General features: G+C 37.4%; 1 protein-coding gene, 1 long non-coding RNA gene and 1 other non-coding gene across 4 annotated transcripts in view; 2 read left to right on the top strand and 1 right to left on the bottom strand.

The window, feature by feature from the left end:
* The window catches only part of LOC114645750 (protein mono-ADP-ribosyltransferase PARP14-like), a 40,225-nt gene extending 26,378 nt beyond the window's left edge, over window positions 1-13,847 (top strand). For both annotated transcript variants that reach the window (XM_051923159.1, XM_051923160.1), the window contains 5 exons: window positions 71-253; window positions 2,278-2,844; window positions 6,602-6,738; window positions 6,834-7,011; window positions 13,192-13,847. In XM_051923159.1, the coding sequence (XP_051779119.1) occupies window positions 71-253; window positions 2,278-2,844; window positions 6,602-6,738; window positions 6,834-7,011; window positions 13,192-13,472 (1,346 nt within the window). In that variant the 3' untranslated portion in view covers window positions 13,473-13,847. The remainder of the gene's footprint in view (window positions 1-70; window positions 254-2,277; window positions 2,845-6,601; window positions 6,739-6,833; window positions 7,012-13,191) is intronic.
* Window positions 1-25,040, top strand: part of LOC127526725 (uncharacterized) — a 217,178-nt gene that overhangs the window by 80,918 nt on the left and 111,220 nt on the right. The window lies entirely within an intron of this gene.
* On the bottom strand, window positions 17,075-17,156 carry trnas-aga (transfer RNA serine (anticodon AGA)). The gene has a single exon. It is a non-coding gene; the product is annotated as a tRNA-Ser (tRNA).

Genomic DNA, 25,040 nt, shown 5'->3' with positions numbered 1-25,040 from the left:
GATAGAATAACATTTTATTAGTTAAATATTGATTTGTATTTCATTAAAATCTTTATTTATTTTTTTTTAGGAGCAGGTGGATTACAACCTAACGCTGTGGCTACAGCAATGCTGGAAGGAATTTCTGCTGCAGTGAAAAAAACCTGCAATGTCTCCTTAATCAGAATTGTTCTTTTTGAGAAAAGAGTTTTTGATTTCTTCAAGATGACACCGAAGTTTTATGAAAACCAACAACTTTACAGTTCCTCAAAAAGTAAAATTAAAACATCTTATTTGGTTTATTGCAACAATTTTTGTAACAATTCGCAAAATGTTTTAAAGATAATAGGACGGAGAGTTTTCTGTTATGCCTAAAACAATTCTATTATCCCAGTTTTATTGTTTATTTCAACTTCAAAAAATAAGGCAAGGTTAAAGAAAGTACAGATTCTGTATTTCCCCTTCAATCGTCATGGTCTGACGTCATGAAAAAAAATGAAAAAGAGCAACACAGTAAGCAATCGTTACATCAAATAGGTCAATTCTGTCTTAAACGTAAGTCAAATTAGGATAGAAGTTGATAGAATTCATTCACATTCACTGTCAAAGGCTTGGTTTTTCGACCTTGCCATCTTCTGTAATTTCTGGTCTTGTAATCTGACATCCTCAGGTGACAGGATCAGCAACTGATATCATCATTTCCTCTGACTACAAGTCATGTGATGTGACACCAGTTTTAACAGGCACTTAACACTAGAATCTCTGAAGCCTGTAAAAATAATCTTTATACTAGACCATAATAGCGATAATATATCGCTATTTGAAATATATGCATTTCATGTGTGTCCTTTGTCTACAACAATCTGTGTAAATGTAGGATGACATTTCTGGCAAGTCAAGAAATGTTGAACACATAACTAAAACAGATTTTTTTTCATATGTTATAGTAATAACGACAAAATATTGACGTGAAGAATATAATTTGTGAAGTCCAAATATCAAATAAACACTACACAAATGGGTTTAACAAAACAAATGTGCTTTTTCTTCAGTTTTATTTTTGAAATATTGTTTAATTTACATCCATCCATCCATCCATTATCCAACCCGCTGAATCCGAAAACAGGGTCACGGGAGTCTGTTGGAGCTTATCCCAGCCAACACAGGGCACAAGGCAGGAACCAGTCCCGGGCAGGGTGCCAACCCACTGCAGGTTTAATTTACATGTTGCTGTCAATATGTGAAAACAGAAACCCAAATATCAATCGATATGAAGTAAAGGCGTTTGCAGGCATATTGTATGTGTGTTTGTGTCTTTCACAGTAGAAATGCAGCAGTCTCACAGATATCTGATTTGCTGGTTCAGTGGTAAGAACTGCTGCTTCATATTCAAGATGTTGCTGGTTCAAGCTCAGGTCTTCCCTACATGTGAATTTCCCATTGGGATTAATAAAGTATCTATCTATCTATCTATCTATCTATCTATCTATCTATCTATCTATCTATCTATCTATCTATCTATCTATCTATCTATCTATCTATCTATCTAGTGCTTTGAGTGGTTTGAGTGGTGGGCTGCTATTACTGTTACTATTATATAATAAAAACATTCATTTCATTTGGGTCTATAACAACTCAATGAAACAAGTGTGCTTTTATTCAAGAAAAAAACTAAATAAAAAACAAATAAAAAGGAAATTGCATATAAGTTCATCTTAACAGCCTGTATAAAGTTATGGTACTTATAAAAGTTAGCATTTTTTATTCAGTTTTATTCTCTCGGTCACGTTCACACATTAACCCCGATCTGACACTGTTAGTTTTCAAGTATAATGAAGCAAGTGTGCTTTTATGTGCAAATTTTTTTATCTGGTTTCCTATTTTCTATGTGGAGTTTGTACATTCCCTCTCATGTCTTTAAAAACATGTGCATTACACTGATCTTGTTGGCGCTGAGTCAGTAGATGCATAAGTGGACCCATCAAGGGGTGAGGAATCTTTCTAAGCCAACAATGAATTAGGCCAGTTTAAGAATGTCAAACCTATTGTGACAGATGCAATAGAGCTTGTCAGAATCTAGCTAGAACTCTGATAATTGTATGCAAATTCCAGAACCCCTGTTAATTATATTTTGTCTGCATAAACAGCTTAACATTGACATTACTGTTTGATTTTCGTGAGTAAATATAATAAACTATTTTCATAGTAACATTTAATACACCTCACATGGGTACTACAAATGCAAATGTAGGAGACAGAACAGTTGTACACTATTTCATTGTGTGTTCTATTTTGCAGAGTCATCTAACAGCCTGAAGCAGATATTAGACTTTCCAGAAATGGACATAAATCCTGCTCTTTTTGATGTGATGGGATGGAATGCTAGTGATGTACATAAGACTATACAAAAACTGGAATCCATCTTCAACCAAGCTTACCATGAACAAAGCCTAGAAGATGAAATGTTGTGTCACCTTAAAAAAAAGGACATAGACATTATCTTTGAAGACTCAGTACTTCACAGTGTTCAGGTGACATTTGAACACCGCGCCCAAATCAGATTATGGTTCAAAGGATTACGAGAGGATGTGATGCTCATTATCAACAAGGTTCAGGACCTCCTAAATCATTCATTAAAACAAGAGTTGCTGAAAAGTGCTGTGCAATGGTGCTTTTACGAAAATGGAAAAGCAATACCTTTCAACTTGGAGGCAAATTATGCCCTGGAAAAGGATCAAAGTCAAATAGTTGCAGTCATGGATGACTCTGGGAGAAAATTCAAGGTTGATAAAATAAAAATGATAGCCACTATTGAAAGTTCATCACATGAACACACAGTGACAAGGATAACAAAAGAAGATTTGGGTGAGTTTTCTTAATAAAGTAGAAACAACATACTTAATTTGTCTAAATTTTAACAGAATAAAGGTCACTTGACCTTACTATCTTTCCAAATGGTTGTATTTAGAATGTAATTTTATAGACACTCATCACTTGATAGCTGGTAGCATTACCAAAATATGTGAATTATCTGAGCAGCTATATATTAGCCTAATGTTTCTGAAATTCTTATTTACAATAGATTTGATTTTAACAGTACAGTGTAGTAGATGAAGAGGACACAGGGAACAGGGGGTAACAGCTGGTAATGAGACTACCATCAGAAAAGTGTTTGCCCTAATATCTTGCTATTCACTAACAAACTGAATCTGTCCTACTGGCTGTAGCAAAATTATAGCATGATGACAAAATGAAAATGACTATTTATATATGAGCTTGAAAGTGAAATACTATTGCAAGCTATCAATAAATAAAACTTGTACTTACTTAACTATATATTCTTACATCAAAACTAAGCAAACAGGCATACAGAGTATACACTCATCGGCCACTTTGCTAGGTACACCTGTTCAACTGCTTGTTAATGCAAATATCTAATCAGCCAATCACATGGCAGCAACTCAATGCATTTAGGCATGTAGACATTGTCAAAATGACCTACTAAAGTTCAAACCAAGCATCAGAATGGGGAAGAAAGGTCATTTAAGTGACTTTGAATGTGACACAGTTAATGGTGCCAGACAGGCGGGTCTGAGTATTTCAGAAACTGGGATTTTCACACACAACCATCTCTAGGGTTTATAGAGAATGATCCAAAAAAGGGAAAATATCCAGAGAGCAGTAGTTCTCTAGGCGAAAATGCCTTATTGATGCCAGAAGTCAGAGGAGAAAGCCAAACTGGTTTGAGTTGATAGAAAGGCAACAGTAACTCAAATAAGCACTCGTTACAAGTGAGGTATGTGGAGGAGCATCTCTGAATGCACAGCACCTCAAACTTTGAAACTGTTGGGCTACAGCAGCAAGAGACCACACCGGGTGCCACTCCTGTCAGCTAAGAACAGGAAATTAAGGCTACAATCTGCACAGGCTCAACAAAATTGGACAATAGAAGACTGAAAAAATGTTGCCTGGTTTGATGAGTCTCAATTTCTGCTGTGACATTCAGATGGTAGGGCTGGTGTTAACAACATGAAAGCATAGATCTATCCTGCTGTGTATCAACAGTTCAGGTTGCTGGTGGTGTAAAGGTGTGGGGGATATTTTCATGGAATACTTTGGGCCCCTTAATACCAATTGAGCATTGTGTAAATGCCACAGACTTATTTGAGTAATGCTGCTGACCATTTCCATGCCTTTATGACCACAGTGTACCCATCTTCTGATGGCCACTTCCAGCAGGATAACACGCCATGTGACAAATCATCTCAGACTGGTTTCTTGAACATGAGAATGAGTTCATTGTACTCAAACAGCATCCACAGTCACCAGATCTCAATCCAATGGAGCTCCTTTGGGGTGTGGTGGAACAGGTGATTTGCGTAATGAATGTGCAGCTGACATATCTGCAGCAACTGTGTGATGTTACCATGTCAATATGGACCGAAATCCCTGAGGAAATGTTTCCAGCACCTTGTTGAATATATGCCACAAAGAATTGTGGCAGTTCTGAATGCAAAAGGGGGTACAACCCAGTACTAGCAAGGTGCACCTGATTAAGTGGCCGGTGACTGTATAAAGCTTGAACATCAGCGTACTAAGAATGGCTTCTATATTTCATGTGCATGTTAGGTGGACAGGCTACAGTAAATGACTCAAATTTGAGTGAGTGCAGGTTTGGGCATGAATGTGTCCTGTGTGGAGATGGCACCGTGACCACCTTTGTTTCATTCTTTGTGCGTAATATAAATGGATTAAGCTTTGGTTCAGATTTAGACCAGATTAAACAGGTTTAATTAATAGATGACTGTATGAAGGTAGAAACAAAGCAAAAATAGGTTTGAAACAAATCAATCCCCACCCCTGAGAAAGAGAGCTAGGTCAGCAGAGTAAACCTTTAAGCTAGTAAAAATAAGTAAATAGATAAATTCATAAATGAATAAAGATAAATGGAGTAAAAGAGGGGAGAGAACCTGCTTCCTCAATTTAAATGCTTATTCTAAAATGTTATTGATTAGATCCTGCCAGGTTTGGAAAACGTTTTGTACAGATCCTCTAAGTGAGAATTTGATTTTTTCCAGTTTCAAATAGTATATAACATCACTTACCCACTGACTTAGAATAGGAGATTTAAGATTCTTACAGTTGAGCAAAATAAGTCTGCGTGCCAATAGTGTAGTAAAGGCAATTACAGTTTGTTTGTCCTTCTCCACTTTAAGCTCATCTGGGAGTCCAGCAAAAACAGCTGTTAATGGGTTAGCAGGGATTGTGACACCAAGGCTGTCTGAAAGGCATTTAAAGATTTTGGTCCAGCATGATGTTAATTTGGTGCACACCCAAAACTTGTAGCCCAATGAGGCTGGAACTTGATTGCAGCGTTCACAGGTTGGATCTTGCCCTGGAACCATTTTGGACAATTTTAAATGAGAGAGATGTGCTTGATATATAATTTTGAGTTGAATAATTCTATACTTTGCACATATGGAGTTCAAGTGAATTCTGTGTATTGCTACCTTCCACTCCTTTTCTGAGATGTTAGGTGAGAAGATCCTTTTCCCACTCTACTCTTGGATCTTTAAAAGGGATGGATTGTAAAATGGTTTGATATGTTACAGAAATGCTGTCTGAGTCCTCAAGACTGATCAGTAATTTTTCCAGCATAGAGGTAGGTGGGAGGTGAGGAAAATTGGGAAGGTTCTGATTAAAAAAGTTTCTAATTTGAAGGTATTGAAAGAAATGTGTTGCTGGAAAGTTAAATTTGGATTGTAATTGTTTGTAGGATGCAAAGAGGTTGTCTATGTACAGATCTCTAAGTGATTTAATCTCGAATGTTTTCCAGACATTATAAACTGGGTACGTTTGAGAGGGTGGAAAAAGCTGGCTCATGTGCAGAGGTGCCTCAGATATGAGGGGCAAAAACAGGCCATAAATCATATATTTCTGTGTGTAATCTATTGGTTTATGCATGAACACTTTTGGTTTATGAATATTTACTAATGCTTCCTACACTGGTTCCATATTCTGAGTGAGTGAAGCACAATTGGGTTGTTAGTATATTGTCAAAAACTTGTATTTATTGGGGTTTAAGCAAGGAATATAAAGAAGTACTGCAGGATTTTATTTCTATTGCAGACCAAGCCTGTGTGTGTTCATGTATTTGTGTCCATGTCCAGGATTTTATAACTTGTATATCTGCTGCCCAGTAATAAAATTGAAAGTTGGGTAGAGCCATAACACCTTCTGCATTAGGTCTTTGTAGGGTTGCCTTTTGGAAACATGGAAGTTTTGAATTCCAAATAAATGAGGTTGAATCTAATTTCTTAAAAAAATATTTATTGATGTATATTGGAATGTTTTGAAATAAAAAGAGAAGCTTAGGAAGGATATTCATTTAAACAATGTTAATTCTTCCAGCTAAAGTAAGATGATGGGTTGACTATCTATGCAAGTCTTGCTTAATTTTTTCCATACAGACAGCAAAATTTTGTTGATAGAGAGCTTTATGCTTACTTGTGATGTTTACCCCTAGGTATTTAAACTGATCTGCAATGATAAAAGGGAAGGTGTCCAGTCTAATATTTCAATAAATATAAATAATAAATATTTTTGTATGCTACCTTTATAGCTTCAAGCATTCCTCCTTCGTGGACAATTACAGATAGTACTTCAGTTCAGAGAGTCTTACTGAATCCTTCATCTTTTGAGTTCCAACAAGTTTCAGACCTCTTCAAACAGACTTCTGCCGATAAAACTATCATCAGTGTAAGTTGTTCATCAATATATAGAAAAAAATGGGCATATTTATCCCACTCTGCAATCAATAAAATGTATGTTTTCCTTTTGATTATATGAAACAGATTGAGCGAATCCAAAATGTATTTTTATGGAAAGCTTTTGATATAAAAAGAAGCCAGCTTAAAGATAAGAATGGGCAGGCTGAATTAAATGAGATGCAGCTTTTTCATGGCACTGACAAAGATGCCTGTGATTCAATTGACAAAAATGGTTTCAACAGGAGCCTTGCAGGACAAAATGGTGAGTATGTTGAATGTTGGAGAATAGGAAAAAAATGATGATTAGGATGCTTTCATTCTAAGGACAAAGGCAACAAAGTCCTCGGAAATACAATAAAGTGTTTTTCTAGGTAACAGCTCATCAACACTCATCACACCTGTTTATAGGCATTGGTATTGTCCAGCATTTACTATTCTAGAATATTATTAGTAAGGCTGTCTCTCTTCCCAGATGTATTGTTTACCTTTCAGCTTTGCTTCAGCATTGTTTTTATGCTTGCTTTACACCTGCCCCTCCACTTTGCAACCATATTTTCACATTTCTTTCATTTCCTCTTTTATAAAACCCACTCTAAATCCATGCAGTTTCGTAGTATGCTGACCATCACATTCAGATCAAGTCTAATGGCCTGTGATGGTCGGCCCCACAATCCCTGAGACACTTCTAGGACTCATGTGAATATGTAACTTACCCAAGGATGAGTGGGCAACTGGGAACACACATGCTCAGCAAGGGGTGCTGCAAGTGCTTTTATTTAAAAACAAGAAGGGTCCAAACATATCATGCTTCAGTTCACCAATAAATAATCCATAAAAATCAAGGTGCATGTAGAGGTTAAAAATTTCAATAAATAGATCCAATAAAATGAGGTTAAAATCAAGGGAGTCATCTTCATCTTAAAAAGATCACAAGCCTTCATCCTCCTTCCAACTCTGGTGTCTCCCTAGTGCCTCATGATTCTCAGCTAGAGAGACACCCACCGATAGATGCTGTCATCCTTTTATTCTTAGGCTCGGTTCCCTCAGAGTTCTGCAGGGCACTTCACTGCACCAATAGATATAGAGTTAGAGCTCTTTCTCACTCTGTCTCTCTCAGCCTCCATCATGTTCTTGTATTCCTTTCCCCTTGATCTTACACTTCAGTTCTCTTTTAAAACCCTGTGGGATGCAGGTGTGGCAATCATGGGTCCAGCACTAATGAAAGAACAGGTCAATCCATATGTGAATGTACCGTAGGTTCACCCACTCTAACATCTGCTTCCAGAGCTGCTCCATCACACTACCCACACCCCACCTGAAAATGCAAGCATATTATTTATTTATTTAATAATAATAATAACACATTTTATTTATATAGCGCCTATCCCATGCTCAAGGCACTTACAGAATATAAGAAAGAACGTCAGGGTATACAGTATATAGCATTGTACAAACCAGATAAATAAATAAAGAAGATTACGACAGTGAATTCAGAGAAAAAAAAAGCCTAACAGACAACATAATTGATGGTCTCGCATACACACACAGGTTACATGAGCATCTTGACATAGAGGTAAACTGAGAGAAGGGTAATAAAGTCAAGTAGAGCTAAAAACCTTCCTGAACAGATGAGTTTTGAGTTGTTTTTTAAAAGAATTCATGGAGTCAGCTGATCTAATTAATTTTGGTAGGTCATTCCAGAGTCTGGGTGCTATACAGCTGAAGGCCCTGTCACCCATGGGGTGTAGATTAGTGAGGGGCACAACAAGATTGCCAGAATCAGAGGACCTTAGTGGGCGGGCAGGCACATAGTGATGGAGAAAGTCACTGATGTAGTTTGGCGCGAGGTTATTTAAGGCTTTGTAGGTTATTAGTAGAATTTTATATCCGATTCTGTAAGACACAGGGAGCCAGTGAAGACGGAGCAGGATGGGTGTGATGTGCTCACTGCTGCTGGTCCGTGTAAGGACTCTTTGTCTAAAATGCATGTACCACAGACCCGCTATATCACATGGCCAAATATTACACATACCTTAGTTAATGGAAACAAATATTTTTAAGGTGGGAGTTTCCAAAAATTTACTTCATTTTGTGGCATTACACTATAATCAAGCCAAATCATGGGATCCAAGCCGGAGCAGGAAGTTACATACTTATATAGATCGCCAAACAGAATTTAGAGCAAATGAACAATTTTTTGCAACAACCTTTGTTAATAGTATATCAGATTTTTCTTTAGGATTTAAATGATAATGTTTTTACTATTTTTATTAGGCAGCTATATTTGTCTGTTCTGTGTTGTTCCCTGATGATGTCCTTGGTTTCTCAATCTGGAACAATTGTTGCTCGACTGTAGCATGGTTGTCGAGTGCACATGTGCATGCCACTTGGCACAACATGTCAGATGGCGGCCATCTTATTTAAGGATAAACTGCCTGGGGCACTAAAATTCCTAAATATTAAAACACTGGCATCATTCACCTTATCTGCATTTGCTGGTGAGATCACAGAAAAAAAGAATAAAATTACGAAAAAAAAACTCTCGTCAAAAAGAAGTAAAAAAAATGATAAAAAAATCACTGTTAAATTGTCATCATGGGTACTGGTTTGCTGGGGCCCAGCTCTTTGTACAACCTATGGTGGCATGAATTAAAGTGATTAAATTCTCAGATGATCCTGTACTTATGGGGTGTACTGATATGGGGATGAGACAGAGGAGTCACGTGGAGAACTTTGTTTCTTAGTGCAGAAAGAATTGTCTGAAGCTTAACATCAGCAAAAGCAAGAGACTGGTTATCAAAAAAGATAGAGCAAGGTTATCACTTGATAATCTACAGCAGAGGCCTTCAGTATTTCTGTATAGACTACATTTCAGGACCAGTTACAGAGCCACTAAGAAAAGGGGCTTGTCTGCACGGGTCTTCATTTTTTTTTATAAAGAAGCTGCTTTGGCCTTTGCCTACTTTTCAATTTCTTCTTCTGCACTCTGTTTAGATTTATATATTATCCTAGTCCTATTCAGATAACTAAAAGGTATTATGCTCTGCCTTATTCTGTTAATTTGCTATATTTCCGGCAGTAAATGTTGAATACTATCATAATTATGTTTTTTTAATGTCCCGACTTCTTGGTGTACATTTTATTCAGATTTTATTACTCTGCTTTGGTACATATGATTACAATGAATGTGACTAGGCATTATTATATTTGTTTGTTTCTATTTTTGTACAAAAAGCACTCAATAAAACCACATTTAATGATTTTTAAGGGGGCAAAGACAATTTGAAAAGAGCAAACTTATGCTATAGTTTGCCTGTTTTTGTAAATGATGCATATGTTGAACATTACGATTCACAGATCATTAACAACTAAAGTATGATTTATTGCACAGATTATACTTGCAGCTTCTATTTTGAATTTTAAAGAGTGTATACAGGTCCCAGACATGTTTCTTTTGGAAGGATGATTGCCCACTAGCTTATTAAATTGTTTTTAGTGTATAGTATATTGAATTTGATTTATCATTGTGCACATATGCCTATGAGAATGGTTGACCCTCTACTGTAGAGTCCTAATCCTGCCTAGTTTTTTGCCCATCGTTTGAGTGTTGTTTCACCATTGTGATGTTGATTTGAGTATCATATTTAGTATTATGGTGTGGCAGCACTAATTAAATTGTCTACAACTCCCAGCAGCACCTGTAGCATTACACCATTTGTCAGCTTCACAATGGAATGGGGGTTGCAGGAAAGAAAGATAATTAGGCGCTTTCATTAACAAAGTTGCCAAAAATATGTTCAGAGGATCGTGATCCTCTGTGTTTATTAATTGCTATGCTTTAAACTTTACTGGATTACTGATGCAATCCCTGTGGAATGTAGTTTTTATCTGGATGTATGTGCTTGTCCTGTGCTTCCTTGTTTGTGTGATTTCATCTTGGTTGGATGCAGTTCCAACTGGGGCGCGCTCTCAGTCACACTAAATCTTCACACAACAAATGGAACCTGGTAGGACAAAACTTTACATTTCTTTCAGAGGGCTGTTCACAGGGGTTTCTTATTCCATATACCATCGACATCTGCACCTGTTGATCTGGACTGTGTTTTGGACTGTGTCGTAAGTGTTGATTATTGTCTAGTCCTAATGCTTTGCTTGATTTCCTTTGTTCAGTGTTTGTTAAATAATTATCACTATCAGAGGATTGGGGAGGGCTTTTGCGTATATGTTGTTTGTTTAATAATTGTTTTTTTGTGCATTCTTTATTTGTTTAACATATATTTTCTTATCGATTCATTTGAGTGTCTTTATAAGTGTCTCTTTGTGTGACTGTGTGCATGCTGGGTCAAGGTTGGATGTGTTCATAGGAGGAGGCTGGGAGCGTGTACCGATTACAGCGTGTTGCCGCACTAACCAAACATCAAACCACCCAGATTGAGATCCTAGTGCAGCTGTGCAATGGATGACACCTCAGCAACACACTGAACAGTGTGAGGTTTTTTACGGTGGCTGAAGTGCCAATCCTGCCACTAATCCCCCAGTTCTATCTGCAAGTTTTAGGACCTGCTTGCAGGGATGGATGCAGATTAACATCATACCCAGGACGGAGCAATACTGTAGGTTAAGGGCCTTGCTCAGGGGCCAAACGGAGTGGAGTCACTTCTGGCATTTATGGGATTTGAACTGGTAATTTTCCGATTGTTGATCCCTAGCCTCAGAGCCACCACTCTGCCCAAGGGTCACAAGGTCCCCATAAAATAAACAAATCACTGTCTTAGCACAGTGTGCATCTTAGCATCCTTGCGACCGCTAATAGTGGAGTGATATTGATTTCAGTATTGTTTTGCCCCTTTTTGCTGTGCAACCTGTCTTAGTGTCTATTGTGTAATATACTCTACGTAATTATAAAATCCTTGTCAAACTCAACTTCTCTTAAATGGAAATATGTAAATTGACATAGCATGTTTCCTATATTACAATTTCATATTGATTGGCCAGCTTGACCTTTAGTACTGATGATACTTTTAGAACAGATTTTGTTTAGGATGTTTTTAAAGCACCTTAAATGATGAGTACAACCACTATAGTATATGGTGGGTCAAAATTGACCTCGGAGCATGACAGTGTTTGTATCCTTTAATGCTTTTTGTAAAGTTAGGGCACATTGCTAAGAGTCTTCAACTTTCTGAACTAAAAAGATTACTTTCAGAGTGTTTTTTTCTGGCTGATGAACAAACTACTGTAAATGGAGAGTAAAATCCAGTAAAGTCAATGGTGGGTCAAAACTAACCCAAAGGATATGGCAGTGTTCAAAATGTGTAGCAGCTGTTCAAAATCTGACATTCAGAAAACATTTACTGTTTGTAAACTTAGGTCACTTTCCTGGAAGTCTTCACTTTTACTAGTTAGAAAGATGATATTTAGCATGTTTTTATGGGTTGTGAACAAACAAACTACACTAAATGAACAGTAAAATTCATTGGTGAGTCAAAACTGACCAGAGAGACATCCATCCATCCACTTTCCAACCCGCTGAATCCGAACACAGGGTCACGGGGGTCTGCTGGAGCCAATCCCAGCCAACACAGGGCACAAGGCAGGGAACCAATCCTGGGCAGGGTGCCAACCCACCGCAGACCAGAGAGACATGTCAAGGCAAATATTTTTAAGAAGCTGCACAAATTATGGGATGTTTCCTTTTTTTACTGTGTTAATTATAGAAAATGTTGGAAATGTTACAAAGTTTCATCCTGACATTATGAAATGTTGGGTGCTTTTATTGATTTAAATCACAACCCTGAGTCAAATTTGACCAAATATGTTGTAAGAGTCTGCGGTGGGCTGACGCCCTGCCCGGGGTTTGTTTCCTGCCTTGCGCCCTGTGTTGGCTGGGATTGGCTCCAGCAGACCCCCGTGACCCTGTAGTTAGGATATAGTGGGTTGGGTAATGGATGGAAGGATGTTGTAAGAGTTAAGTTCATGGCATACTTCTTTTTACAAACTGACAGTTAGCATGATGAAAGATCACAGCTTGATAAAGTCACTTGGTTTTATTTTCCAAGTGACTTTATGTGGACATTTTAAGAACTTTAGAAGCATTTATAAATATATTCATCTTTGAGAAATTAATAAAAAGGAGATAATTAGGAAATAAAAATCAAAGACACCATATTGTAATTAGAAACAGACTTGCACATACTATGGTTATTATAAATGAATAAAGCTTATATTTGTGCATATACAGTAAATAAGAACATTAGAGAAGAGATGTTTTTAACACAGGTCAGGGGCAAATCCTTCAAGGGTTGCCTGTTCTTTTAACTCATATTCTGTTTAATTTCTAGTCTCAACTGCATTAATTATTAATTTTCTGAATATTATTCCTTAAAGATTTGCTCTTATGCTGCAATAACCTTTAATTTATTTTCTCTATTTTCCCCAAAAGGAACCGTGTATGGACATGGCGTCTACTTTGCTAAGAACTCACAATATTCTGTTGCATACTCCCCAGCAGATCAGCAGGGTCGACATTACATGTACTTGGCTCAAGTGCTGATTGGAAGGTACACTGTTGGAAATTCCTCAATGAGAGTCCCACCTGCTTATTCTCAGAGCAACAAAAATGACTTATTTGATAGTCTGGTAGACTCAGTTACAAATCCTACTATCTTTGTTGTATTTCATGATGATCAGGTTTACCCAGGGTATCTTATAACTTTTTCTTGATCCTATATCTTGGGGATGATTATTTTAAATTCTTGAAATTGGTCATTAAGCAGTTAATGTCTATGTAGGATATAAATATATATTTTTACTTATGTCACTGTACAAAGACATTTTTTTTACAATAGTTACAATTTCAAAACATTGGCATTTCAACAATAACCTTTTAGGGAGAATGTGCTTATTTTTGCTAGGCATCTAAAAAAAGGCTTTCAAACAAAACAGAGTCATGTTAAAGGACTCCCTCAATCATCAGCCATCATTCATTTTTGCAGCATTTTCTGTGCTGTCCTCAGATTTTTGTATTGAATGTATATACAAGCTGGCAAGATCTGGGACAAAAACAAAATGAGCAATAAAGTAAACATATGTGAAACTGATTGAGCACTTGATTACTTACTGTGCATATACATATCATGTTTTTAAAAATGTAATTGTGTCTATAATAGTCTAATGTAAGATCAAAGTGATCAATTTTTAAGTTTATGAACAAAAAAATTAACGTGGTCCTTAATGAGGTGAAGAGTCACGGTACAGCTAAAAAGCTAAAGCAGTTACACCAGAGTTGAGTTCTTCTTTCATTATTTCAACTTTGGCAAAGTTCATCAAAAAGAGCTAACGTATCCACAACCTTAATCTATAAGAAATGCTTATTCTGTTGCAACATGATCACTTCCATTGGGGTACACTGGCATGGTGCTTGCCACTGATGAAGCACAATTCCAGAAGACTGAGTTGTGCCCCCTGCTCTGTCACTGTTTGTGTTGGGTTTTATACATTCCTCACCTGTACACGTTTTTTGTTTTTGGTTATTTTTCCAGGTGCTCTGGTTAACCCCCTACATCTGTACAGCTTGGGCATACGTACAGTGACCCAATATGAGTAAATGTGGTTGGGTGCATGGTGGAATAGGCATTGAGTTGCTTCCTTACTAGTGTCAAATGCTTTTTCAGAAAGGCTACACCTTCTAATGTTTCTGAGTTTGAAGCAAACTGGTTCAGTAAAAAGGGTGGTTCTGTGCCCATTATCTCTATGCCCTTATATGATTTTAATTATGCTGCTGTAATCTTCTTCTCATTTTTTACTGCTGTGAACACTGAACAATGTAAGCATATATATTATTGAGTTAACAACCTCATCTCTTCACACAAACTTTAAAATGTTCCCTGTATTTTGAAATAGGAGTAGAATATACGCATTCATTCCATCAAAAATCTTAACATCAGTAACTGGGAATCTATACAAACATCTGAAATTTCTTTTTTTTCATTTAGCATTAGCTACAAATACACATGTGTGACATAGCCAAGGCATGAGCACTGCTGTGTTATACTTTCTGGGATTTGGGTTTATTCTTAGCCTGATTAATCCGTGTAAAAAATCAGCACATTCTATCTGTGTCTGTGTGAGTTTTATTTGTGTGTCTTCTCATACTCCAAATATTTGTAGATTCCATTAAACCAACAACTTACAACTGACCCAGTGAGAGTGTAGGTATGAGAGGGTGAAGGACTGGTGTCCAACGCTGCTTAAAACAAATGAATACCTCAGGTCGCATACACTTTACTCATGAGTGCCCAAAGCAGAGGGTGAGTGGTGTGGGTCATAGGGTGCACTCTTTGCCATCCACAAACCCAAAATAATGGCCGATGAGAACATACATGGGTGGCACGGTGGCGCAGTGGGTAGCGCTGCTGCCTCGCAGTTGGGAGACCTGGGGACCCGGGTTCACTTCCCGGGTCCTCCCTGCGTGGAGTTTGCATGTTCTCCCCGTGTCTGCGTGGGTTTACTCCGGGAGCTCCAGTTTCCTCCCACAGTCCAAAGACATGCAGGTTAGGTGGATTGGCGATTCTAAATTGGCCCTAGTGTGGGTGTGTTTGTGTGTGTCCTGCGGTGGGTTGGCGCCCTGCCCGGGATTGGTTCCTGCCCTGTGTTGGCTGGGATTGGCTCCAGCAGACCCCTGTAACGCTGTGTTCGGATTCAGCGGGTTGGCAAATGGATGGATGGATGGAGAACATACATGTATAAAAAAGGTGGCTTTCTTACCAAAAACAAACACACCGATGATGGTAAATAATAAGGAGAAAATACTAATGCAAAATGAGACAAAATAAACCTGGCAGGCTTTCATTCCCTTACCTGTACAGGTTCTTTACCTACAGTGCATCCGGAAAGTATTCACAGCGCATCACTTTTTCCACATTTTGTTATGTTACAGCCTTATTCCAAAATGGATTAAATTCATTTTTTCCTCAGAATTCCACACACAACACCCCATAATGACAACGTGAAAAAAGTTTTTGCAAATTTATTCACAGCCTTTGCCATGAAGCTCAAAACTGAGCTCAGGTGCATCCTGTTTCCCCTGATCATCCTTGAGATGTTTCTGCAGCTTCATTGGAGTCCACCTGTGGTAAATTCAGTTGGTTGGACAGGATTTGGAAAGGCACACACCTGTCTATAGAAGGTCCCACAGTTGACAGTTCATGTCAGAGCACAACAAGCATGAAGTCAAAGGAATTGTCTGTAGACCTCCGAGACAGGATTGTCTCGAGGCAGAAATCTGGGGAAGGTTACAGAAAAATTTCTGCTGCTTTGAATGTCCCAGTGAGCACAGTGGCCTCCATCATCCGTAAGTGGAAGAAGTTCGAAACCACCAGGACTCTTCCTAGAGCTGGCCGACCATCTAAACTGAGCGATCGGGGGAGAAGGGCCTTAGTCAGGGAGGTAACCAAGAACCTGATTGTCACTCTGTCAGAGCTCGAGAGGTCCTCTGTGGAGAGAGGATAACCTTCCAGAAGGACAACCATCTTTGCACCAATCCACCAATCAGGCCTGTATGGTAGAGTGGCCAGACGGGAGCCACTCCTTAGTAAAAGGCACATGGCAGCCCACCTAGAGTTTGCCAAAAGGCAATAAGATGTAAAACAGGGGTAGGCAATGTCGGTCCTGGTGAGCCGCAGTGGCTACAGGTTTTCATTCAACCCAATTGCTTAATTAGAAACCAATCATTGCCAATCTCAGACCTTATTTAATTTTATGGCTTGTTAGTCTGTGCAATGTAAGGCTTTTATATCGTAGATTTTTTTCCTTTCCAAGGATATCATCCAAATGATTTGAAGCCTAAAACAGATCATTTTCAGTCTGTCACATTTTTCTATTAAGTGTTTTATTAAATTAAACCGTGTATGATGAACACACACAGATGTAATTGGAAAAAAGCTAGCTGGAGAACTGCTGGCTGCTTTGTCTTTTACATCTTATTGCTAATAAGGAGCAATTGAAACACTGAATGCAGCAGTTTAAGATTGAAATAAGCAATTAAGGTTGGAGAACCTTAACAAGCGAGACCACTAAAATGAAGCATTAAAATGTCACTTAAGCAATATGTGCTTCATCAGCAATAATTGAGTTCTCGTTAAGGAACTGGGTTGGAAAAAAAACCTGCACATACTGTGGCACTCCAGGACCGACGTTGCCTACCCCTGGTCTAGATGAGGGGTTCTCAGGGTCACTCCTAAAGGGTACCACCAGTTAAGAAGTGCTGCACGTGTACTGTTGCTTCATTAATTCGGTCTTATTTAGAGAGGTCAAAAGAGTCCGCCCGTAGTCGGCAGGATTCGAACCTGCGCGGGGAGACCCCAATGGATTTCTAGTCCATCGCCTTAACCACTCGGCCACGACTACTTACGAAGTTTCTGTTTAAATGATCCAATTAATATCATTTTTATTCACAGTAGTCATTAAAGTACAACTGTCTTTCAGATCTCAGAGTTCACACTAGAAGATTACTTTCCTATCTAGAAGTCAGTGTAAATAAGACGGCCCTCTGTAATTTTGCGCCCTTTTGTCAATTTTCACAGAAAAACTACTTAAACTAATGAGTGTAAAATGATAAGCTACATTTACAGGACACTGTTTGTTAAAATAATATTGGCGCTATTTGGGCGATAAGAAAGCATTTAACTAATAGTGTAGCGCCCCGTCAGAGCTCTGTGAAGGCGGAGCCGCGCGGCGTGTGTGAACGGACAAAGAGCGCGTTGAGCCGTAGAATTAGCGGGCCCGGTCGCTAAAGAAAACAACGGTGTGTTTCAACAATAAAAATTTAATTTTATGGCATATTTTCATACAAACGATGTAGCTCAAAGTGCTTTACACAATGTCAAAGATGTAGTTGTATGCAAAGAAAGACAAAGCAAAATTAGATAAGAAAAATAGTAATAGTATACAAAAACAAATAATTCACACATACAATAGATGTATAATTAAGACAAACTTAGTCCTTAAATATTGAATTGTTTTTTTTTTTTTTTTAGTCTAAATGATGGTCTGATGACCAGGGTGGAGGAAAAGAAAAAGAAAACCTCCATTTAAGCTGAAGGAAAAAAAAAACAACAAAATCCGTAGGGGTTCAATACTAAAATCTTTCCAAACCCCCACTGGGAATTCTGCCTAACATATCCTTATATCCTTATTATTTTTCAAGACATCGTCTTGGAGAATTGAACGCAATGGGTCTTATGACAGGTTGGTCTCTCTGCTTTCATTCAAACATCACAGGTGGCTGCACAGGACTTTGGTCAGGTGGTGGTCGTACATGTTATGTATTGAGATTCATATAATAATGTTTGGCAGAATTCCTATGCAGCATATCTTTGGAGACACAAGCTTTCTCTTTTTGTCTTTGTGGTTCTCACTAAGTAAAGACTAAAGTGCAGTTGACAACACATCTTCTGGCCTCAGTGTATTGAATGTCTGTCAATCATCTGCCTCATATTATCGGACATAGTAGTACAGAAGGACAACACAGAAGAATCAGAACAGAAAAAAGAGAAAAGTAAAGATTAATAAAGATTGTAGATGTATTGAAGAGTATGATAATTCTGTACATACCTTATTTGTTTCCTAGGATAACCGCGCAAGAAGTAAAATATTGTTAGTCAAGCCAAGAAAGATTTGACCCTGTCTTTATCTCATCAGTAGCAGATTAGTGAAATTAATTTTACTTTCATAATCAAGCGTCCAATCTTTAACATAGGCCTAAAACTGGATGGTAATTTACTTGCTGAAGTATCTAACTTAATACGCGGAAGGAATACGACTTCTACATGATCTTCAGTCATGATTCTGTCTACCATTGAATGTTAATGCACTGCTATAATCGTGTTCCATTGCATAGCCTTTATTTGTCGACTGCTAACACACAACTGAACTATGTATGTATGTGAGTATGTGAATTTCCCCTTGGGATTAATAAAGTATCTATCTATCTATCTATCTATCTATCTATCTATCTATCTATCTATCTATCTATCTATCTATCTATCTATCTACACTGTAAAAAATAACGCGTTAAAAGTACTTAAAAAAAATAAGGCAACAAATTACAAGCAATATTTTTGAGTAGATTTAATATACTGCACTATTGAGTAAACTTAATTTATTAATTTACTCAAATTTACCTAAAATAAATGAGTTTGATTAAATATAAGTAGTGGCAAAAATGGTTTATTTTACTCCGATTTTCATTTGAATTACAGTACTCAAAAAAAAATGAGTAATAATGCAGCGCTGGACAGTAATGACTGTATAACAGATACATGCTAAAATTCCATATATCTTTATTTATTTGAACATACACGGATAGTCACAACAACGGAGTTATATTTTCAAAGGAAAATTAAATCAAATGTCTGAGGATAATTTTTACTGAATTATTGACATTCAAATGCCAATGTTAATTTTCTTTTCTTTTTTTAACCTTTCTTCAAAAAGTATATCTCAATCAAATAATGTCCCAGGAATGAGTGCTAAACGGGAAGGAAACGTAGAGAGTGAAATCCTGACACAGATGGCGCTCTTCAAGCACATCCTGCATTTACGCCAACATATCCGCTTAAATCAATGGCCGCCTTTTCCACTACTTCTCAGTATGCAATAGCGAAAATCCTGAAATAAAATAGGACGTAGGATATCAAACATCGCTAAATAAATCACAGTATTATAAATTAACCAGAAAATACATTACCTATGTAGAACAGTAATTAAATAAGAAGTCAAATAATACCGCGACGGTTAGGAAAACATCTTTTTATGTTGTTTACAGGTCGTAGTTTAGGACAAACGCCATAGCGTTCTCAAACTTATCTTACAGTGTCATTTTCTTTTTCTGTGTAAAATAAAAGTTTTAAACAATAAAAACAAATATGAACATACGTAACTATCCGAGAAATGTGCTTGCTTTTTCAAGCAAACCAACAAGGTAGGTTGTTAGAAAGACGCTACCTTGCTCGCCATGTTTCCCACATGAAGGGAAAGGTTTCATGAAAATAACAAATGCTTACGTCCGTAACTATACGAAATGAAATACTAGTTATTCATTACGGAATTAATATGCTTTATACTTACACATTCGTAGTAAAATAGCTGTTATTATGGATAAGCATTACAGCTGAATGCGTTGTTGTAAAGACCAAGAAATCGATGTGAGAGGAAGTGCAGGGTCATTAAATTTAACTTAACTTAAATGTGTTCAATTCACAGTATAGTTTTTTTACTTAGAATAAGTTATAAAAAATGTTTACGTTTTAAGAAAAATAATAAGTTAACATTATTCTTAATTCTTTTATTGAATTAGAATTAAATAATCAATAAAAAGGGTAAAACCCATTTTTATTAATTAAAGTAATGATTATTTTGTGTATAGTTAGCTATTTTTTATTATTATTTTTCACACATTCAAGATTTATTTTTTACAGTGTATCTATCTATCTATCTATCTATCTATCTATCTATCTATCTATCTATCTATCTATCTATCTATCTATCTATCTATTACTGTTTTTAGCGGAGCGGGTGTATATGCGGTATTTTGTTTGACGTATGCGCGTTCAATTGATTGTATTAACATGAGAGCATCATTGAAGTATTCTCTTAATGAAAATTAAAAAAAATATATTATGTAGATGTATAATATATGACGTATGGTTCTGAAGAAAAATGAGCGTTACTTGAAAACGTCACATGAAAACACTGCACGATTTCGCTAATCTTTTGATAGATAGATAGATAGATAGATAGATAGATAGATAGATAGATAGATAGATAGATAGATAGATAGATAGATAGATAGATAGATAGATAGATAGATAGATAGATAGATAGATAGATAGATGCTACTACTGAGCTGAATAACAAACAAATACTGTCAGTACCTATTAAAATTGTAATGTGGCAGCGTACTTGGGAGAATTTACAATAAATACTTAGTTGAATCATTCTTGAATAAAGTAATTTTTACAAATGAGTTAAATGAGCCTTGCATTTGTTAAGAGAGCCCATAATATCGCCTTGAAAGAGTGTGTGTGTGTGTGTGTGTGTGCGTGTGTCTGTTTGGAGTGCATATGTAAGGCTTCGCTAAATATTTTTTTTAGAGCTCCTGTAAACGATAGCATTATCGACGACAACTGAAGCACATTGACTTTTAGCAGCTCCTCCACCACCTTGCTTACCTATTTCTGTTTAATAATATCCCTCTGCTTTAATCGCTTGCATTTCTAATGCAATTGTGTATTTAATTATTAGGAAATAACGGGCAGTTGTTAATTTATTTCTTTACGTAAGGAATGAAATAGTATTCGTTTTTTGATACCTTACAAAATAAAATAGGATTCAATTTTAAATTAATCATAATAAAACTACAAAGAAAACGATATGCAAAACAAACGGTTCCTCTTTGGTTTTGAAATACCGGAGAAACGTTGTACTGTATATAAATACAGTTTTATTTGTATTTCCATTTTGACTTTGTATTGGTTGATCTTGAGATTAAATCTATGTTATAACCAGAAAACTAAAATGTGAACGGCTTTAATTAGTTCAGTTCTTCTTTACATATGTAGCGTACAGTGAAATTCTCGCTTTCTTTACTAAAATGTGCACAGTTAACAGACGTCGATATTTGCTTAGTCATTGCCGTAACGTTTGCTTTATTTGTGATTGTGAAAATATTGCAAAATATTTAATTTAGGCAGATAATTATGGGCATTTTCCAAACATGGAAATAAGTTCAATATAAGTTCAATTGTTTCGTTCATTATTAGGGTTTTAAGATATACTCGGGACAACCCAAGGATTCAGCCTCAGCTGCGCAAAAAGTCTCGAAATGTTGGTCTGGCCCTCAGTTTTGTACTGAACCAAACTTAAAGAGACGTCGTGAGCACAGCTGACTACGAGGTGTTCATTTCAGCAGTGTTAAAAGGGTGAAACGAACAAGAAAATACCTCTCCATTGTACTAAACTTGAAAGATTTTAGTCTAGAGAAAACATCTGATGCGCGATTCTCTATAGCCTGCCCGTAAAAATGACAAGTGACACGCAGTTGACCATTTGTGTCTCAACATCTTCAACCTAAAGTAACTGAAAAATGACTTATCCTCCTCCTATAACAATAATAATAATAATAATAATAATAATAATAATAATAATAATAATAATAATAATAAATGACGGCACCATAGTCATTTATGTCAAGGGAAGATTTTAGACAAATAAATTCATTACGTGTAAAATTTTATACACCGGAAAAGGTTATTTATTTTTTTTTTTTAAAGGAAGAATAGGTGACTCTTCTCTAAGGTAAGCACTTTTTAATACAAAATAGAATTGCAATGTATAAAACCAAGGAGCTGGTGGTGGATTTTAGGAGGCCCAGACCCCTCATGGACCCCGTGATCATCAGAGGTGACCGTGTGCAGAGGGTGCAGACCTATAAATACCTGGGAGAGCAGCTGGATAGATAGATAGATAGATAGATAGATAGATAGATAGATAGATAGATAGATAGATAGATAGATAGATAGATAGATAGATAGATAGATAGATAGATAGATAGATAGATAGATAGATACTGATAAATTAGACTGGACTGCCAATACTGATGCGCTGTGTAATAAAGGACAGAGCCGGCTTTACTTCCTTAGAAGACTGGCATCCTTCAACATCTGCAATAAGATGCTGCAGATGTTCTATCAGACGGTTGTGGCGAGCGCCCTCTTCTACGCGGTGGCGTGCTGGGGAGGCAGCATTAAGAAGAAAGACGCCTCACACCTGGACAAACTGGTGAGGAAGGCAAGCTCTATTGTTGGCATGGAGCTGGACAGTTTGACATCTGTGGCAGAGCGACGGGCGCTCAGTAGGCTCCTATCAATTATGGAGAATCCACTGCATCCACTAAACAGTGTCATCTCCAGACAGAGGATCAGCTTCAGCGACAGACTGCTGTCACTGTCCTGCTCCACTGACAGACTGAGGAGATCGTTCCGCACCCAAACTATGCGACTCTTCAATCCCACCCGGGGATTGAACGTTAACGTTCAACATTATATAAAGTTAGTGTCTGTTTTTACCTACATTATTATCAATCTTTAATTTAATATTGTTTTTTGTATCAGTAAGGTGCTGTTGGAGTATGTGAATTTCCCCTTGGGATTAATAAAATATCTATCTATCTATCTATCTATCTATCTATCTATCTATCTATCTATCTATCTATCTATCTATCTATCTATCTATCTATCTATCTATCTATCTATCTATCAAAACAGCAAATACCACGAGCTGCTAGATAGTTAAATAAATAAACAAAAACTTCGGAAAATCAAAAGATGTGATGCTTGGACTGATAATTCACTCGTAAGATTACATCTGGAGTCTGATGACCACTCTGTAAATAAACGTCATATATCAGCTGTGCACAAAACGCCCTGTACTGTAGCACATGTCCTCTTCTGTTTTGAAGAAAGGATGAAGGTCCACAAAATTCTCTAAAGGCACCCAGCCCCAGTTTTTCAGTCAAATATTGAATCATACATTCGAAGATATCAATAAAAATTAGGAAGACAGGCGACACTTCTTTATACTTCGGATTGAGAGGATCTACCTGGTCAGTTGATAACCCTAAAAACTTTTTTAAAAGTAACTGGGAGGGATGTTGGGGCAACATAGCTAACCAGATAAGCTTGCATGGCCTTCTCGTTGTTTCCGATTTCCTTTATAGTTCAGTCATTAAATAGTTTTCGAGCAATTATACATTCTGCTGCAAGCGCTAATTAAGCATCGCTGCCTAAGAGCGAAAATGAATTAGCTCGTTCAAAATTACTGTGAGTGACGCAAGTAAAATTCATGCCGACTAACATGAATGAATGAACGATCTGTTATTTGTGACCGATTAGGTGTGATCGTGATTGCGATCTAGAGGCAAACTCAGAGTTGATTTCGACGCTGGGTCTAATGCTCTGAAGATTGGTTTAAGGTACTGACATTTAAATCGGAAAAAGTGACCACAATTTTGAGCTTCGGCAAATTGACTTAGAAATTATTTTAAACCTGTTCGTAAAATGATGTCTCTAGTTTTCCTTTCTGACAGCATTAATTAGGGCGCCAGCGAGAATTGAAATCGAGACCCCTGTTTAACGGGGACAGTACTCTAACCACTGATCCTTGAGAGCCCATCAGCTACAACTTACCACATACATACCTGTTCGAATCCCGCTCGCAGAACATTGCTGAATGAAAGAAAATATCTCTAAAATAATAATAATAAAAAAAACTTTCTCGTTAACGAACTGTGTGTGTGTAACAAGGTTTCTCTTCTAAGATGGATGGAATCCTTTTTGGGAACAAAAAGAACAGGATGGAGGCAGATATCCATCCATCCATCCATTTCCCAACCCGCTGAATCCGAACACAGGGTCACGGGGGTCTGCTGGAGCCAATCCCAGCCAACACAGGGCAGGAAACAATCCTAGGCAGGGTGCCAACCCACCACAGGACACACACAAACACACCCACACACCAAGGCCAATTTAGAATCGCCAATCCACCTAACCTGCATGTCTTTGGAATGTGGGAGGAAACCGGAGCGCCCGGAGGAAACCCACGCAGACACGGGGAGAACATGCAAACTCCACGCAGGGAGGACCCGGGAATCGAACCCAGGTCCCCAGATCTCCCAACTGCGAGGCAGCAGCGCTACCCACTGCGCCACCGTGCCGCCCAGGCAGATATCTGTTTAAAAAAAAAAAAAAAAAAAACGCTGTTCTTTGCAGCTGCAAGCACATGGTCAAGCCAAATCAAAACAATGACAATCTTACCTCCTCTCATATGTCGTCCCAGATCTTGAATGCTTAACTTTAACTTTATACACATACCTTTTCTAACTTAGCAAGCAGTGGGCAGAAGGCAGGAACAATCCCTGGACAGGGTGCCAGTCCATTTGCTGGATAAATCAATCACAATCACTCGGACACTATCTTGTTAATCACTTCTGTACATTAAGACTTTGATACAAATAAAAACTTCGCAGACCCTACCCTATATACTGTGAGGTAGTAATGAACATCATAAGGAAAGGAACTTAACCCTCTAACAAGTCAAATCAGTAATCAGGCAGGAGAAAAAGCTTGTCCCTCTGCATCATTTATTACTCTTCAGCTAATGCTTAGCATTCTTCTACTACAGCATGATCAGAATCGTCAGAGTATTAAAGGTGTAGGTCTATTTTATAAGCAT

The sequence above is a fragment of the Erpetoichthys calabaricus genome, chromosome 2, assembly GCF_900747795.2.
Source record: "Erpetoichthys calabaricus chromosome 2, fErpCal1.3, whole genome shotgun sequence".
Classification (NCBI taxonomy): domain Eukaryota; kingdom Metazoa; phylum Chordata; class Cladistia; order Polypteriformes; family Polypteridae; genus Erpetoichthys; species Erpetoichthys calabaricus.
Note: the sequence above shows the minus strand (reverse complement) of the source record. Positions and strands in the feature narration are given on the sequence as shown.